At 40.1% G+C, this 18,545-nt stretch overlaps 1 protein-coding gene across 2 annotated transcripts; it reads right to left on the bottom strand.

Moving 5' to 3' along the window:
- Nucleotides 1–1,026: 1,026 nt before the first annotated feature.
- Nucleotides 1,027–11,477, bottom strand: setdb1a (SET domain bifurcated histone lysine methyltransferase 1a). Of its 2 annotated transcripts, none has more exons than XM_034210467.1 (10): nucleotides 11,326–11,477; nucleotides 8,801–8,960; nucleotides 8,303–8,400; nucleotides 7,734–8,171; nucleotides 7,077–7,244; nucleotides 5,490–5,691; nucleotides 4,235–4,308; nucleotides 1,762–1,952; nucleotides 1,560–1,644; nucleotides 1,027–1,469 (listed from the first exon to the last, which is right to left on the bottom strand). In XM_034210467.1, exons 2-10 carry the CDS (start codon nucleotides 8,953–8,955, stop codon nucleotides 1,447–1,449), a joined length of 1,434 nt encoding a protein of 477 aa, XP_034066358.1. In that variant the 5' UTR covers nucleotides 8,956–8,960; nucleotides 11,326–11,477; the 3' UTR covers nucleotides 1,027–1,446. The 2 variants fall into 2 exon arrangements, with proteins under 2 accessions (XP_034066358.1, XP_034066357.1); XM_034210466.1 differs by lacking the exon at nucleotides 11,326–11,477 and adding an exon at nucleotides 9,069–9,243.
- Nucleotides 11,478–18,545: the final 7,068 nt, after the last annotated feature.

Raw genomic sequence — 18,545 nt, 5'->3', positions numbered from 1 at the left:
ATGAAGACCCTACTGGGGTGGGTCTTCTATGGTCCCCTAAGAGGAAGCAACGACAGCAGAGATTCTAACGGCAGCACCCACACGTGTTTTCAAACAGACAAAATGCTGAAGGCTCCGGAGAAGGTTTGTCACCCATACAGCCGGAAAGCTGCTTACGTGGCACGAGAAGAAATCAGACTGAAAAAGGAAGAGACAGAATAAAGACAAAGCAACACGTCGGAGCTGCATCGGTGAGAAGCCGTTGTGGTTTCAGGAACATTTGGATCCAGAAAAGACGGCGGTCACCAAAAGGATACCTGTGACATCGTTGATAGGTTTAAACCTGAACTTGAGCTGATGAACGGCATCAAAGGTCGACATGGTCGTCTCCATGGCGTCAGGGAAGCTGCCGTCAAACAGACCATGGAGCGAGAGCAGTATGAGATCCCAGACATCGTAAATGCAAAAAATCTGAAAACATTCAGAGTGGACTGACCTGAAGAAACCTCAGAATAACCAATAACGAAGATATGTATGCGCCAGGAAGCTGAGACATAAGTACCACAAAGACTGGTTACCCTTAAAATAAGGGAGAAGAAAACTGAATAATCATACCAACACATAGAACACACTTTGTATTTTACATAGCTCCTTTATTATTGGTGTGTAGGAGCCATTTTATGGGTGTTGTTGGTGTCTCAGTTTACCTTATTTATATGTATAGTGCAATATTATCTTTGAACACTTAGTGGCGGGGTTTAGCTGCACCGGGTGTATAAAAGGGGTCATAGGTGACAGGAGAGGACGAGGACACAGGAGGAAGAGCATACCGATTCTACCAGCCAGACAGCCGGCAGATGCGCATACCACAACCCTTTGACACTGCATACTTAAACCTTGGTATGTAAAGCAATAAACATCATTCTAAACTGCAGCAAAAGACCGGAAATTCATCTGTTTGTGTCTGCGTCAGGATCACTCAACCTCCTGTGAAGTAATGGCAAAAGGATATAGGACATTGGAATAATAAAATTGCCATTACAAAGGTTGATGGAAATGAACATATCGTTTTTATTAACTTATCACACAAAAACTAAAATACATTTATTATAAATGGTCTAAATCTTCAGAAACATATGCAAGGCCCATCGCATTCCCCAGGAAAACAGACATTCTCTGATATGCATCAAATATATCGGGCATGTCGGAAGAATGATCTCCAGACATTGTTCACATGAACAGCATGGGCATTGACCAGGTCAAGGGCAATGAATCAGATGTCTAATACTGTAAGCCCTTCTGGAACTTTACTATAATCTTTATAGCTCTCAATCGGCCCTTCCAGCTGGAAGGTAACTTAAATGCGGATTGAAAAACGTTCCAGCGTATCCTTGTAGAGCACCTTTCACTAAATGAAGGGGCCGCCATCTTGAGAGCACACGGCTCTCTTTACACATCAATGTTCCATCAGGGTGCTGCCTTTGATGATTCTGGAGAATACAAGACATATAAATGCATGAGATAAAATAGGTCTCAGGATTAACTTGAATAATTTTATTTAGGTTAAGAAACAAATTTACCAGCGACTCCAGAAGATGGATTCATTTTGATGATGTGTTCCAAGCATGAGGAGCCTCGGTAGATCCATTCCTCATGTTGATCCGCCTATGATTGATGACACAAAAACGACTGAGTCAAGCAATCTAAATACATATTGCAGGGGAGAATAAACCAAGAATACTGTTGGAAATAGTTTTAAGAAAGATGTTCACAAATACTGACCAAAACGAGAACTTTAAACAAGCTGGAGTCGATCGTCTGCACCGTACACCTCTGTATTACTCCATTTAATTCTGCATTTATAGCCTGTCCAACCCGGTACTGTGTCTGGGGCGGGTAAGGCCAGGCCTTTAAATACCGCTGCATGAAGCTCTTGTGGCTGACATCTGGAATATCGTCCAAGGGGTCCGTCACTGTCACAGGAAAAACAGACAGAGTAGTTGTAGGTACCGTGAACAGATGTTTGACAGGTGTCAAATTTGAAGCTCTAACTCCATAGAGCAGGGGTGTCCACACTTTTTTCACCGAGGGCCACATACAGAAAAATATACGAAGGGCTGGGCCGCTCACTAGAGGTATATTACCTCTTAGTTTTAAGTTAGAAAAATCAATCAAATGTAGGTAAATTGTGGTTGATATTGATGAAAAAACACAGCTCTCCGTAGGGTTTCATTTATTGTGTTGGCAGTTCATTCCTTAAAACAGGAGACTCAGATTGCTTATAAGAGGAAATATGAAGGGTATATTTTAAGGTTGTTATGTAAATGTGTTATTGGGCTTTTTTTCTTATGAACTAAGATTTGTTAGAAAAATGTTTCAACTTTAATTCACTGAATTTATTTAACACATTAATACTGTTATATATTTTTGAACATTATATTTAAGAAGCACAATAGCAGATGTTTAATTTGTGGGCCATAATTCATTATACTTTTTTAATTTGCTGAGGGCCGATTCAAAATAGGCCGCATTTGGCCCCCGGGCCATAGTTTGGACACCCCTGCCATAGAGGGTCATCAGTTAAATGTATCATAATGCTGCTCCGTAGTTTAGCATTAAGGCAGGCTAACCTACTTGCTGATGGCAACAGATGCCAAATAAGTGGGTAAGTTGTTGAGAAATAACTGCTGCACATGCATTGTTGTCAGGAATCTTATGCAGTTATTGTTATTCGCATATTTCCAGAGGTAACATGTTTTTAACGGACAACATTTTTGGGTTAATTATTGCGTATGGCTGAATTCCATTTATCTGCTTCAGTTTCAGGGGCCTCATTTATAAAGGGATATACGCTAAAAAAATGGCGTACGCCAGTTTCTACGCAATGTTTGCGATTTATAAAATACTAACTTGACGGGAAAACGTGCGGTCCTCCACGCAAACTCTAACCCATGCGTACGCACTAAGCACAAACGGGAGACGAGAAACTGCGACACCGTTGGCAGAAGGAAGAATGGAGAGAAATGTGGAAATAATACCATAAATAGAAAGTTACCTCTCATTTATCATATATGAAGAATTCATTTTCAAACATTGATTAAAGCCAATCTTAAAATGATTTAACAAACACCTGTTTGAGACTCCTCAGTGCACACAAAAACATAACTTGGAGAAATAAATACGGAAATGTTATTGATCACCCCTCGAATATGTTTTCTTGTTAAGAAATGTATTCTCATATGATGCGGTAAACAGGACGGAATTACTTTAAACTGATGCCGTTTTGCATTTCTATAGGTTTTATATACTATCACGTTTAATCGTGTTTTATGCCGTTTGCCAAGACTTGATAAGTCGCTCATAAAACACAGGAGGTATGGAAACTAAGAACACCATATGTGGTAAATTGTACAGCTAATATAACAACACATTAGTTGTATTTCCTTTAACTGGTGGATATAGAGACGCTGCGCACAGCTGATCAACAGCTGGGACACAAACCACCAAATACGAAAACATAATTCAGATCCAGTCGTCATGACTCCACTCCGGAGGGATTCCCCGATCATTTCTTACAATTTCTCATCAAGGGGGGGTCTCCTGTCCCCGGTACAAACACACTGCCTGAGGAAGGCTGTGTATTTATTTTGTCATTAACCTTTTTCGGACCACTTATTTATTTTGGTGACGATCCGACCTCCATGCTGCTACTCTGGTTCAAACTGCATCCACCAAACAATATGATTTATCTCCACCTCCCCAAAATAACCAAAATCTGACACGGTGTGAGATGTCTTTTTTAGCTGTTCTGTCGTCATTTCCTGCGATCTTCTTCATGCAGTCAGTCAAAAATGAATTAATGAATGGGCGTTTCTTTGACTATTGACAGGCAAATATAGTGTTACGTGAAGCCCGCAAAAGCTGCGCCGCATTTCGAGTTGATTGTGATTTATAAAGGGAAACCGGTGTAGGATGTGCCGTACGCAAGTCCTTTGCCGGTACGCAGTCTTTTATGAATCGGGAAGTGTCGGTGCGTATTTATTTGCTTTGTCCTACGTAAGCAACGTCAATCCTAGGCAAGGCGTTATAAATGAGGCCCCAGGTGATTACCGGTACACTTGAATAGAGCAGAGCGAAAAAAAAAATGTCTAAACCAGAGTGAGGCAGCAAACGGCTCTCAAACTGGACTCAGATCAGACCAACTTGTGCTCGTAATCTTCAAATCTGTTGATGTGAATGAATGAGACAAACTTACATGGTCTGCACACCAGGTGAAGGCTAGGTAAGTTCACATAGAGCGGCGTGTGATCATCCATAAAGACCAGGAACCTGGAAAACAAATACATGATTTTCATCACACAATACTTTGGCTAATGCATCCTCATTTTATCATAAGAAATATAGGGCTGTTGTGGATTGATTTTCCAAAGTAAACTGGCGATTAGTCACAAATTATTTGTACATTTATCTATTCTAAATTAGCCTTATTTATTTTACATGTTTTTGATATTCTTATCAACATAGGAGTGGACAAATATGATTGCTTTATAAGAAATGTCTGTTTATTGAAGATAAATATTCTCCAGAATAACCCCAAAGGTGCTGTATGCTCTAAAATTAGGCAAACTGAATCCCCACATTAAACAGATGGGCATATTGAATATAACATTGGATAGTAATACATGTAGTTTAAAACTTAACACTTGTCAAGGTTGACTAAACATCCCCTGTTTTTTTTTTTAAGCAGCTTAAATCATCATTGGATCCTTCAAACGTAAAACATATAATCTCACACAATGTAATTGTGTCTATCCTCACATGGGGGCAACATCTCAAAACAGGCTGATACAAAACAAACAATACATAAAGTGTGCTTGTGAGAGTGTACCACAGAACCAGGACTCAGCCTCTATAGTGCAGTTAGACCAGTTATGATGTCCACTCGGCTCCTTCAAAAACTATCCAGAGTGGTCTGCTTGCGAGGCGGAGGGGTGCATCTCTGTGAATCAGCACTATGCCTGGCCAGAAAGTGATATTTTTAAATTTGACCTACTCCGGTCGTTACTTAATTCCCATTGACAATAGGTACATATTACTTTGGTCCTGTCGAGAAAACCACCTGGCAGGGCTGAACATGCAGCTTTCAAACTACGGAGCGGTCCCAAGGTCACAGAACGCGCACATAAAAAAAAAACGAGTGGCGTTTAAAGAAGTGACGTTAACGCATTAACTTTGACAGCCATAAAAAAAATATGATAAATGCCACTTCTGTTTTTAGAAGTGTTCCGTTTTGTAAAGAAGGTTTTTTTTTTTTAAATGGCTGAGTTGACCTTTTCTCCAGAATTATACATACTGGTTAACAATGATATGAAGTCATTGGGAACAAATTGAGGATCAAAGTGAAACACATTTCAACGATGGAAAAAAAAGACCTGTGATATGTGAGAAATAGTGTAGCTTAAGGGTATAAGTTTAACTTGATCCTCGAAGGTATTCCATTACACACGAACCTCATGCGGTTTTTCCTGCTTGGGAGTTCTGCCAGGGTCCCCGGGCAGAACTGGCCCTCTTCAGTCTGATGCTTGACCACAACACGAGTGCCGACCAACAGACTGTCCACTTTTGGCATGTAGTCAAAGGCGATGTGGTGGCCGGAGACGAGGCTCTTCCCCTTGCTCTCAAATTGGATCTTGTATTTCATCCGTCCATCGTCTGCGAAAAAAAGAAAGCAAAAATTATAAATACTATTTATTCTATATTACTTATTAAAAGCAAAAAACCTCTTTAGACAATGTCAGCAATCTGCAAAACTAATTTGTGATCTACATTTCGCCTCATCTAGGTTGTTATTGGGCTGCTCATTATGGGCCTACAACTATATCCTTACAGTAAGCATTACAACTATTTTAACATCTAAGCTGGAATTTACAAGTCGGTTGTCTCCAGTTTTCACATATTCGGGACAGATTATGACCATGTGGTGCCATCAATGCCAACCGTCTGATTTTGGGGGACAACTCAGTGATAAAATGTAACTCAATTTTATTTGTATTAGTGTGGACATGGCCTTGGTCACAGGTTATATGAGACTACTTACAAACTGTATAAAACACTATTTAGTGATATGGAATGATACTGGTTACCTAAAAAGCCTTGAAGATTTTGCAGAAATGGCTTAATGAGCAATACTTTAGTTAATACATGTACTTTTCCCATATGTACTGGACATGAGAATGGATTGCTTAAACTTGTATTACACTGCTCTAATACTTTTATTTTACATGATTTAACTGTTGTTTTTAACATGTGGTAAATGTCCCTCTACTGACGTATTCTCAGACCTGAATTTCAACAGCCACATTAAGACAATTTAGAATCAGCCCGTTATAGCAATTTATTAAATGTATTCTCATTTAACCACCCTTGTATGAACTGTGCACTCTGAGAATGTTGGGACCCTGCAATGAACTCCTACCATGGTCTTGCAGTACATTTCCCCTCTGAATTTTATATCTATGAAACTGTCTCCTGTTTTCGTGTGGGATGGTTAGTTAACCTCCCTTTTTATGAAAGAGATAACACTGTGATAAGATTAAAAGTGGGCTAGCCTACCCCGTTTCTCTTCCCACTATGAGGTCTTTTACTTGGCTTTGTCTGTCAAATAATTGTGTGTATAATATATATATTTTATAAAAATACTACTGTTGGTTATAAATCCCTGGTTAGTTAAGTGCCTAAATACATTTCTGATCTTCTGCCTCATTATGAACCATCCAGTGTGTCTGGGATGGGTCATGGCTGAAGGCTTACTCGTTTGCCTAAGCCCTTTTATCAAATCAGATACCTATTAATTTATTATTACACATAACATTTTCTTGTACTCCTGTATTATGATATGTTGAGCTTGTTTTATATAAAGCACTTTTTAATTCCTGAAATGTGCTGTACAAGTTAACCCTGCCTCTAGGAAGGGTTATGTATGTTTACTACATAATCACTGACAAACATGATTAAAGCCCCCGAAAAAGACAAATACCTGTCAAAATGAAGAATGTGTGTGTTTATTTTTGTGCCTGACAGATTCCTTTTTTTCTTACCCCTTTCCATCATCTCGAGAATTATTCCCCGACGCCAGCTCATGGCCTTCCTTCTCGCCAGGACACTCATGGTAACCTTGATCGCTCCTAGTGGCGCGCTGGGAGCAGTCTCGGTAACTTCTTCAGACTTTTGACAAGGAACAACACAGTTCTGTTCTGGGCTTGCTCCTGTCAGTGGAAAAGAAACATAATAGGGCATAAGTTAATTTATAGTTGCCCATATCATTTTTTAAAAAGAGAATAAATGTTGCATCTTATAAATTATGTCTCAATATCTACCATCTATAAAATAGATGTTTATGGTGTGCATTATTAATTCAGGTGACTGCGATTGGGCCAATAAGAGTTAAGTGTCACCCAATTCAATTGCAAAAAGAAGATGGATCAGCAAACTGAATGGTCATTGTTTAGGTGTTTCTTTATCTCATACTTCACTTTAAAAGTAAAATATTAGTTCCCCCTTAAAACAACCATGCCTAATGTTAGAGGGTCAGCTGAAAATATGTACATAAATCACATGCTATGTAAATATGTATTTATTTGTTATGTTTTTTCCATGACAGGATCAATATGACAAGGAATTTATTAGCATTCAAAGTTATTCAATGATCGCAACGTCCTCCGTCGTAGGGATTTTAATGTTTTTGTGTCCATTACCTTCGGGTTTTGCTGGTCGTGTTGATGTGTTCATTACTGCACTCTTATCGTCGGTATTGGCACTTGCTTGGGGTGTTGATATCTTCCCTTCGTTGCTCGTAGCTACGGTAATTCTGCCATGTTGTGATTTGATTTGACTTTGAAAACGTTTCTGGTTCTTATGATCTCCTTTTCTTCTCCTTTTCGAAGCAGTCTTGTTACTTGAGAATGAAGAATCGGAATCATCGGACTTCTGTTTTGGTTCCCACAGCTCATCACAATCCGAGTTGTTGGAGGATTCATTTTCACTGTGGTCATCCAGAGGCGTAGGAGGACAAAACGTTTTCATCTGATTTTCAGAAAGTCTGGTCAAGACCACCACTAGTTCTTTCCTGATGGAGGGTTTTTTGGAATTTCCTCCATAAAGTGTTGCACTGCTCTCCAGCGTTGATGATGTTCCTACAAAGTATTTTAAAAAATCACTGGTCAAACAAACTAAAATAAGCCAGTTTATTGGTGAAGCAATTCACAATTAAAAAGAGACAAATCCTGCATGAATGTTTTCATTTAACAAACAATTTGCATCTTACCACAGCTTGTTGCATTATCCTCAGAATCAGAGTCTGTGTATTCCCACCCCAGCAAGGTGTATTGATTCCTGACAACGGCTTCACATGCCAACACAGACCTGAACACATTAACAACACGAATCAAGCAAAGAACATAAATTGACTGTACTTCAAATACTCAGAAGGGACAGTACTTTTAATAAAAAAAATATTATTTTTTTAAAACATTACTTTGTCCCAAAAATCTGTCCAGGATAGGCAGTTTTTAGAATGGATGGATGAATTTGAAACACTCTTTATTACAACAATTTGGAATATGAGGTCTTTTATTTTAAGAACACATTTAAATGTGTTAAATGTTTTTGCTGCCTTCATATTCTGAAGTTTTTAGTTGTTTCCCCTGTCAATCCGTCCAATTTGGGCCTCAAAGATTAAAAAGGTTTCCTCTGTGGTTGATTATGTTTAAAACGGCTTAAAAATAGGTGTCAATAATAAGTAGCAATTGGTTGTAACACTCACTCGCAGAGCTTTACGAGTTCGGAAGCCCGTTTTACTTTCTGATCCACCAGAGCTTGAATCAGGACGTATTTCTCCAACACATCGGACTCGATCAGCTTGTCCTTCTTCACCATCATTTTGATCAAATTCCGGAGCTCTAGCTTATCTGCCTCCATTATCACTGCAACACAAAAAGTCACAAATAATGAGGTAGTGTTGTGTTGTTTATTCCAGGAAAGACAAACAACTTCTAAATTCAACTATTTAATAAAAGAGCAAAAATATATACTGGTAGTCACTTGGCAAAGGACTCCGTCAGGTCATAGAAATCACAGGCAGCAGAGCCGTAGTCTGTAACCACTATTTCCGGAAAAAGCCTTGAACCTCTTGCACACATACATTTTATTATTCAGGGCATTGCCCGCACATTTATGGTTGGTTGAGACTAGAAGGGGAGGACCGTGGATAGACTTTGGCCTCCCTGGTTAGTGCACAGACTTAGTCCGAGGTTGCGGTCGGATAATCCAAAAATCAGCTCCTAACGTCTAACCCTATCTCCTATTCCTTGACCTCTGAGTGAAACGTCACGGGGTTAAGGGATAGTGGATAGGAGAATTCAAAAGGACTCAGGAGAAGAGACTGCGGTACTTTAGAGAATCCGACTGCACTTTCACTATCCGACGTGTTTATGATGCGCCAGCGGACGTCCTGAATGTGCGTCTGCTGCTGTGGGGAAACTATGGAAACTACAGTTTTCTATACAGCGGACTACAACATGGATGTTTAATAAGAACGAGGGACTACTGTAAACTCATCTAGAGACTCTGCACCGTGCTCTGATGCTGTTGCTTTATGCTTTATGAACGTGGACAACAGAGAAACATATTCTTCATGACCAAAGTTGGAATTGAAATAAAAAAGGAAAGTGAAACTTATGCTCGTCACCCTCTCCCTCCGGTCCACATTAATACAAATGATCCCAATACGTATGATTGTATGAACTAAAGATCTTAAAATCAATACAAATGTATTTATTATAAACGTTAGTCCTTAACATCTATCACTGTGTATATCACCATTCAAACATCTTTTAAAAGTTGAACAAACCCCACACAGCTCAGAAAACACTGTGAAATGTTGACAAAATAAAATATATTTCTCTTTTTGATTATAATACTGATGAACGTTCAAAACAAAGCACTTTGGCAACTTACCACATACGTTTTAAAATGCTTAATAATATCGCAGTCTTAGTGTCGCCAACTCGTTTCTAACATGCAAAAAGAAAAGAAAATGCGTCTATGATGTATTTTCGATCTTTGCCAATAGTGTTTAGCATGTAAGGGCGGTAACCCGAGCAATTTGTCTAAACATTTAGCAAAAGTGCACCACATTCAGACGGAGGGATGCACCGGGTTCGACTGTCTTTAGTAGCTCTGTAGTCCCCCCATCCACGAATAACTTTTCCAAGTCAGCAACACACGCAGTTAACACAATTATACAAACATGGAAAGCGGTAACTAGATTATTAGAGGTAACTGAGTTATTTATTTTGTTAAAGTGTCAGCTATTCTGTTTACAATTCTGTTATCACATTATTTAATACGATTTGTTAAAATATTGTTTCTTTTGATGTGAAATATTATTTATTTAATTAAATAAAAAGCAATGTTAATTTTGTTTTGTTAATGTAATAATATATGTATTTTTGAATTAAGTATTCATCTTTATTGTCTTCATTGTTAGTTTCCACATGCCTAAACAACCTCAAGCTAAATCTAAAAGTCGATGGCTAAATAAGAGCGTTTGAGAAATTGTGCAAGGCATAATAGTCGACTAATCGTTTCATTAATCGATAATCAAATTACTCGTTTGTTGCAGCCCTAAAGGTAAGCATATAATAATGTGTAATGAAACAAATACCAATAACTGTATTGCATTGTTTTCTTATGCGCAATTACTTCACACTGTCTTTGTCTTTTTCGTCCTGCATTTATTGTGCCCTCCTCAGAAAATGCTTGGCCTCCCCCAGTCAAATTGGTCTAGAACCGCCACTCGTCTTGGACTGACAAAACAAGACATTAACACACATCTCCTTGGACTTGAGCATTTTTACTATTGTCTGCCATTTTCTAGAGGTAAAAATGTATCTAGAAAATGAAAACATGATATACATTTTGGCAGGAGATGGTGCTGAAAGGTGGGGGTTGTATTGGAACAAAACAGCTCCCTTTGTTTCCTGTCTTTAGTAAAACAACATTTATCATTTAAAATACCTGGCGTTAAAGTCTGCATACATATCATTGCTTTAGTAGAAACAAGCTAAATACACTTTTAATGTAAGAAAAACAGATTTTTCAGATTGTTTTTAGCCGTTGCTAATGCTAAAGATACATACTACATGATAACAGAGCCTACGACACATCCGCCCGACACACCCGCCCAACTCATCGGTTAGTCCTCGACCATGAAGCCTTTTCTCTTGTAAAGGTTTAGCAAACACATTTGTAGATACTTTTTTTTTTTAATCCCACACCGTAGCTTACCTTTTTGTATGTCTCATCTAGATCTGGGAAAACAACAGCGCGCGCGATATCTTCTTCGGCGTATACTGCTGGCTGCAACAGGCCGGAAGCTCACTGCTGCTCTCGGTGGTCGTACTGACAAACAGCTCTGCATACTGTTAAATATACATCATTTGCAGTGGTGGACGAAGTACTCAGAACTTTGACTTGGGTAAAAGTAGTAATACCACAGTCTAAAAATACCCACAAGTAAAAGTATGTAATTCAAAATGTTACTTAAGCAAAAGTACAAGTATTACCATCAAAATATACCTAAGGTACAAGGTATACAATACATAGGTACAAGCTGTGCATATTAAGAACTTTTACTTCTGAAGGTGGAGCTAACATGAATTACTTTTGTATACGACCAGGTATCACAATCGATAATAGTACATCATAAGTCATTAGTTGATTTATTTTTCCTATAATATGAACTTTCTAAGTAACTAGTCACTAAACTAAAATATTGCAGATACATTCAGTATAAGTAAAAAGTAGGCTATTGCTTCGTAGTGAATAAAAGTATACATATTACCATAAAAATACTTACACATACATACAAGTACTCTAAATTGTACTTAAGTACATTACTTGAGTAAATATACTCAATAATAACTAAGTAATATATACTACAACTTAGTTATAATTGTTTTTGCTTACTTACTGTATACTCCTGCTCCTCAATTTGGAAACAAGAAAAAAAAGACATGTTTTCCATTTATTTGACAACATAAATTACTTTTGTTACGGCTGTATGTATTCCCTGGCTGAAGTCGAATAGTCCATTTAGCTTAGGAACCTTCCTAACGGAGTGAAATGACCCGGAAGTCCCTCAGTGGCAGTGCCATTCGAATCGGTTCGAATTCTCTAGATGATAGGAAAGGAGGTTTCAAACTTCCTTTATAACCTCCTTTAGCATAGGAACCACTGGACCTCCCTCACCGAAAGGAGAGGAGGAAATGCTGCCCCACAATGCCTTGCAGCCGCAGCATTTGCCGTCACACAACAGTCGGCCGTTCACGGAAACAACCGATTATGACCGAGAAATTATATCATGAAAGTTACGGTGCTTATTAAGCATTTTAAAACGTATGTGGTAAGTTGCCAAAGTGCTTTGTTTTGAACGTTCATCAGTATTATAATAAAAAAGAGAAATGTGAACGTTAGTTTTTACTGAAATGATCAAATAAAGTCAACATTTCACAGTGTTTACTGAGCTGTGTGGGGTTTGTTCAACTTTTAAAAGATGTTTGAATGTGATATACACAGTGATAGATGTTAAGGACTAACGTTTATAATAAATAGTTATTTTAAGATATTTTCATAGTTCATACAATCATACGTATTGGGATCATTTGTATTAATGTGGACCGGAGGGAGAGGGTGATGAGCATAAGTTTCACTTTCATTTTTTATTTCAATTCCAACTTTGGTCATGAAGAATATGTTTCTCTGTTGTCCACGTTCATAAAGCATAAAACAACAGCATCAGAGCATGGTGCAGAGTCTCTAGATGAGTTTACAGTAGTCCCTCGTTCTTATTAAACATCCATGTTGTAGTCCGCTGTATATAAAACTGTAGTTTCCATAGTTTCTCCACAGCAGCAGACACACATTCATGACGTCCGCTGGCGCATCATAAACACGTCGGATTCTTTCACACACACATACGGGTATTGGGCCGAGCGCGACACCGTACTTCCGGTCTGCGCCGTTTTACGCGAGGTGCAAGCAGCCGTACACCGTCTATGTGTTGCTAAGCTTCCTGTACTGAATATCATAGTCTATTGCCTTAATCAATATCTAGTCAACTCTAAAATACCACATATATGCAATGGCATGATAATATTATTGTGACAAGTGGGGTATTCACCTGGTGTTTCCAGAAATTAGACGTAGATGCAGCCAAAATCGCCGAAGGCCACTTTCGTTTTTCCATACATCTGCAGGCAGTCTGTAACAACCCACACAGCTCTAGTTTACGCTGGTAACGACCTAAAGCACACCCCTCAAGTCCAGAGATGTAATCCGAAGACATGCAGCGATTTCTTCGGTCGTTAATTCAGAAAAAAAACCTACTGCGCTCTGCCTGGCTAGTTAGCTAGCTGTTTATATTTGCACTTCCAGGATATTAGCACCTCCAGGAAAATGGCGCATTTATATATATTTATATGGCGCGTGTTGCATTGTGGGTAGCTCGTGACGTCACTGTGTGTGAAAAAATAGTGAACGTGCATTCGGATTCTCTAAAGTACCGCGGTCTCTTCTCCTAAGTCCTTTGAATTCTCCTATCCACTATCCCTTAACCCCGTGACGTTTCACTCAGAGGTCAAGGAATAGGAGATAGGGTTAGAATTTAGGAGCTGATTTTTGGATTATCTGAACGCAACCCTAAATCCTTTTGAATTCTCCTATCGACTATCCCTTAAACCCGTGACGTTTCACTCAGGTCAAGGAATAGACGATAGGGTTAAACTATAGGATCTGATTTTTGGATTATCCGACCAAACCCCTGTTTCTCTTTCCCTTTGGTTCCTCTATCCAGGTGTGCTGCATTGCTGTAACGAGGTTCAGACGAGGTGCACCTGGAGAAGGAAGTGCTTAAAAGCTCCAGTGCAGCAGCAGAAGAGAGTAGTGATGGCGAAATGAAGCCTTATGAAGCTTTGAAGCTTTCCAGACAATTGGTTCGCAAAAGGGTTCATCTCATGAGGCTTTATCATGGGCTTCATTTGAACACAAACCCCCTGTTGGTCAAAGTGTGTAAAACAGGCAGATTGGACATCTCAACAGTGTGCTCTATCTCATACCGAGTTCCCAATGAGTAAAGCCTTAGAATAACTCTAAACAACGAACATAAAATCATATTTTCATGTTAACAATATTGTTTTTATTCCAGTTGAACAATTGTGATTGAAAAGCCTAAGGATGCTGGTAAACATTGCAAAGAGGGATTTGTATTCCTTAATAATATTCATAAACTTAACCATGTTGTAGCCTGAGAAAGGCTAAACCATATAAAAGAATACATTTATTAACTACATTGTCTCATTTAGCTGTAGCTTTTATAAACAACAACAAATACGTATTGTTCAGTCGTTGAACCAGGGACCCTGCGGTCGTGAGTCAACTGCTTTCCAACTGAGCCACAGCACACACACTAAATCCCCCTGAAAACACTGGACGATATTTATTCATTTACTTATTCATGTTTTTATTCCTACATTTATTTATGCTTGTATCCATTTATACGTAGGACATGTTCCGACCTCTATATAAGTGAGGGTCTGAGCTCTTTTAATTCCATCGTGTCACCAGCGGACCCGGGTACAGGAGGGGTAATATGGTTCTTATTATACATCCATTGGTATTATGAGCGTTGTGGTTCAACGGTTCAACCGATCTGAATCGCTTCGTGAAGCAGTCACGTGGTATCGACAGGCAGCGAGGCTTCGTTTGTTATCGATGACGTCACTGGCCCAAAACGATACAAGCCTCGATACATGCTTCACAAAAAGCTTCGGGATTACTCGACACACGCTCCGAAGCCTCGGCGCAATACGTAACTTCACTAGAAGACAGTGGCGTTTTCTCCCGGAGGCCAAGGGAAGCCAGGCTTCCCCTGTTTTTTCGGATTGTAGTTATAACTTAAATAAATAAATAAAAACACTTTGTTTTGTTTCTGTAATTCTACTTTCCTGTGTGTTCCTGCCGGACCGTCTCTCCGTCTCTCCCCCATTCTCATTGAGTATTTTACAAAGAGTGAAACAGCGCCCCTCTAGATGTCATGGTGAAACAGTAGATTGCATTCACTGTTGCGAGAGGAGGCCAGCAGAATCTAGCTTCCCTTGGTGAAAAAAAATTGAGGGATTAACCAATCAGATGAGGCCCACGTGATGCCCCTGCCAACCTGTGATTGGTCAGGGCCATGCCAGGGGAAGCCAGCCGCCTCTAGCTTCCCTTCAGGGGCGGCTGGCGGCTGGCGATTTGATTGGACACTGCCATCCAATCACATCAACATCAATTTGAATACTGTAACTGTCATCACCGCCGTTAGAAATGATCAAGCAAATGAAGCATTATGGAGGGTGGAGATTTGGCGTACTTAATTAAGCATAACTTCACTAAACTTCCGCTACAGCAGCAACTAAAAATTAAAGCAGATGACAGGACAACGCCCACACTCGAGCTGTGTACACAGAGGAATAAGGGATCTAATCGGACGTTCAATGAGGACAATTATGTCCGCACGGAGTGGCTAACTGGAAGCGCTAAACTTCAGCGTCTATTTTGCTGGCCATGTCTTCTTTTTGACAAGGGTTCGTGCTCCCTGAACAATCCTTGGGCAACTTCAGGATTCATCGACCTTGCCAACCTGTCACGGGCAATTGAGAGGGACGGTAAATCTAAAAATCATATAGATTGTGCTGTGAAATTAAAGCTTTTTGGACGCGTCAGGATTGACGAGGCTCTGGATGTAGCAAGAACCATTAGCACAAAGAAGCACAACGAACAAGTAAAAAAGAACCGGGATATTCTGAGGAAACTCATCATTGCTGCCCTGTACCTTGCACGTCAAGAGCAAGCATTCAGGGGACACAATGAGGCCGCTGGCAGCTCTAACAGGGGCAATTTTGTAGAGCTGGTACGTGCATTTGCAGAGTTTGACACTGCACTCGCGGAGCACTTGGGATCGTCAACAGTCTTCAGTGGTATGTCAAACACCATACAAAATGACATAATTGAGAGCATATAGCTCGTTGTATCCAGGATGAGACTGATAAAGAAATACACATTTCTCCTTTCATTGCTGTACAAGTGGATGACACATCAGACATCTCCAATAAGTGCCAACTCACTATCATAATCAGATATGTGAATGAAAAAGGCAGTGTGTGTGAACGTTTCCTCGGCTTTTTTGATGTCAGCTTAGAAAGAGATGCAAAAGCTGTAACATCAGTTGTCATGAGAGCCATCGGGAACTACAGCCCAACAAACAAACTGATTTGTCAGACTTATGACGGAGCAAGCTGCATGAGTGGACAGCACGGTGGCGTTCAGGCTTTAGTGAAAGCACACTGCCCCAATGCGCTATTCATCCACTGCTATGCTCACAAATTAATTTGGTTTTAGCACAAGGCACAAACAACATCCAAGCAGCCAAACTGTTTTTTGCCAATCTCGATGCCTTCCACAATTTTTTCTCTCACGTTCATGTAAGAGATCAGCACTACTGTCTGAAGTTGATCGAGCTGTGCGTGTACCAGGGGGTTCTGCTGTGAGGTGGAATTTTAAAAGCCGCGCAGTACACGCCATCCATGAAGGACGCGGGTCGCTCTGTATCGCTTTTGACAGGATAATGACAGAGCCGGGATGGGACAAAGAGACCATTGCACAGAGTGCTTCCTTGAAGCAAAAACTTGAGGATTTTTGACTTCACCTTCCCTGCTCGGGGTCTTTCAGTCCATTTTCGGCCTCACAGAACCACTCTTCCAGGTTCTGCAAAGCAAGACGGCGGACATAAAAAAATGCCAGGATCGGATCATGAGCACTCTCAGCGCTCTCAAAGCCACAAGAACAGATGAGACAGTTCAGTCGCATTTACGATGACACGGTCAAAGCAGTCGGCGATCCTGTGCCCCGACGTAAACGACGTCGCCCGCGGCTGGGACGACCTGGAGCAAGGGTTTAACCAGCACCAAGAAGGAGACGAGGAAACGGTTGTGTCTTTCCGGCGTCTTTACTTCCAGATTGTTGACGGCATAGTGTTGCACATGACCCAAAGATTTGCAGATATGGAGCACCTGCACTTTTTTTCGGATACTGGAACACACATCATTCACATCGTTCTGCAACCCTGATGCATTTCCCAGCAGTGAGCTGGCTCAGCTGATCAACACGTATCCATTCTTTGATGAGCAGAAGTTAAGGAATGAGCTGCACACGCTGTACAACAACAGGTTGTCTCACAAGCCACCAGGAGAGCTGATACAGCTTCTTATTGAGGATGACCTACAGGGAACACTCTCCGAGGTCTACAAGCTGCTCCAGCTCATGCTCACGATACCAGCCACCAGCACATCAGCAGAGCGCTCCTTTTCCTGTCTAAAAAGGATCAAAACGTATCTGAGGAACACGTGTGGACAGGACAGACTTGTCAACCTAGCCACAATATCCATTGACTCTGTTGTTGTGGAGGACCTAAAGGCCGCTGGGAAGTTCTATGACATTGTTATTGACCACTTCGCTACCATGAAAGACAGGAGAATGGCCTTCCTCTTCAAATAGGGTGAGTGAAATGCACACCCCTTTCTCTCTGTGCATACCTGTTGCCTGAACTGCCCGTGTAGCTATGTGTGCAATTTCTGATGTGGTTCTGTTGGTTATTGTGCATTGCTTGCCTGGATTTAGCTGCAGGTGTTCAGTCTGAAGTAGTTGTTTTATTGCAGTTGTTTAATTAGCACAGGGTGCTGCTATCCGAAAATCAGCACCGCAGATAGCATGCCATATAGGGCCCGATCACCTGAATAGATGAGATTGTTTATATTTTTGTGTTACTTTTGGACTACGGACTGAACTAATTACAGAGACGAGGACTGTTGCTGCACTTGCAGTGTGTGTTAGTGTAACAGATGTAAATATGCAGTGGGGTTTATTTAATTTAATTTTGTATAATCACACACATTCTGTGTTTTATATTATTGTATTCTGTGTTCTTCATTTTATTGAATGTTAAATACCTGGCAAGGTCGGAGAGCTGTGCTCAGGAGTTTATTGTTGTGAGGACTTTCATTTCCTTTCTTTGTGATTTTACTTTTTGTATATATTGTGTCCCTCACGTTTCCTCTTCCCTTTTTGTAAACGTTCCAATCAATGAGAGGAGTCACTGAGGGAAATGTATGTAAAACTGATCATTTTATCTGTTATCAGATTCAGACATTAAACAGAGATCGTCTCAACTTTACGCTGACTCGGCGGGTCTCGTCCATTATCAACACAACGCATACTGATACTTTGATGTGAACGTAAAACTTTAAAGGTCTCCTGATTTAGTTTGTGAATGAATGCTTCTTATTTATTAATTACCGAATCTGCACTGCGCATTGAGCGGCTGGTATTGCATTGGTGGGGGGAGGTTGGCATAAATTAATAAGAAAATGCTTAAATTAATAAGAAAATGCTTAATTAATAAGACGAGAGAG

The sequence above is a fragment of the Gymnodraco acuticeps genome, unplaced genomic scaffold, assembly GCF_902827175.1.
Source record: "Gymnodraco acuticeps unplaced genomic scaffold, fGymAcu1.1, whole genome shotgun sequence".
Taxonomy (NCBI): Eukaryota; Metazoa; Chordata; class Actinopteri; order Perciformes; family Bathydraconidae; genus Gymnodraco; species Gymnodraco acuticeps.
The sequence above is the reverse complement of the archived record's forward strand: the minus strand, read 5'-3'. Positions and strand labels throughout refer to the sequence as shown.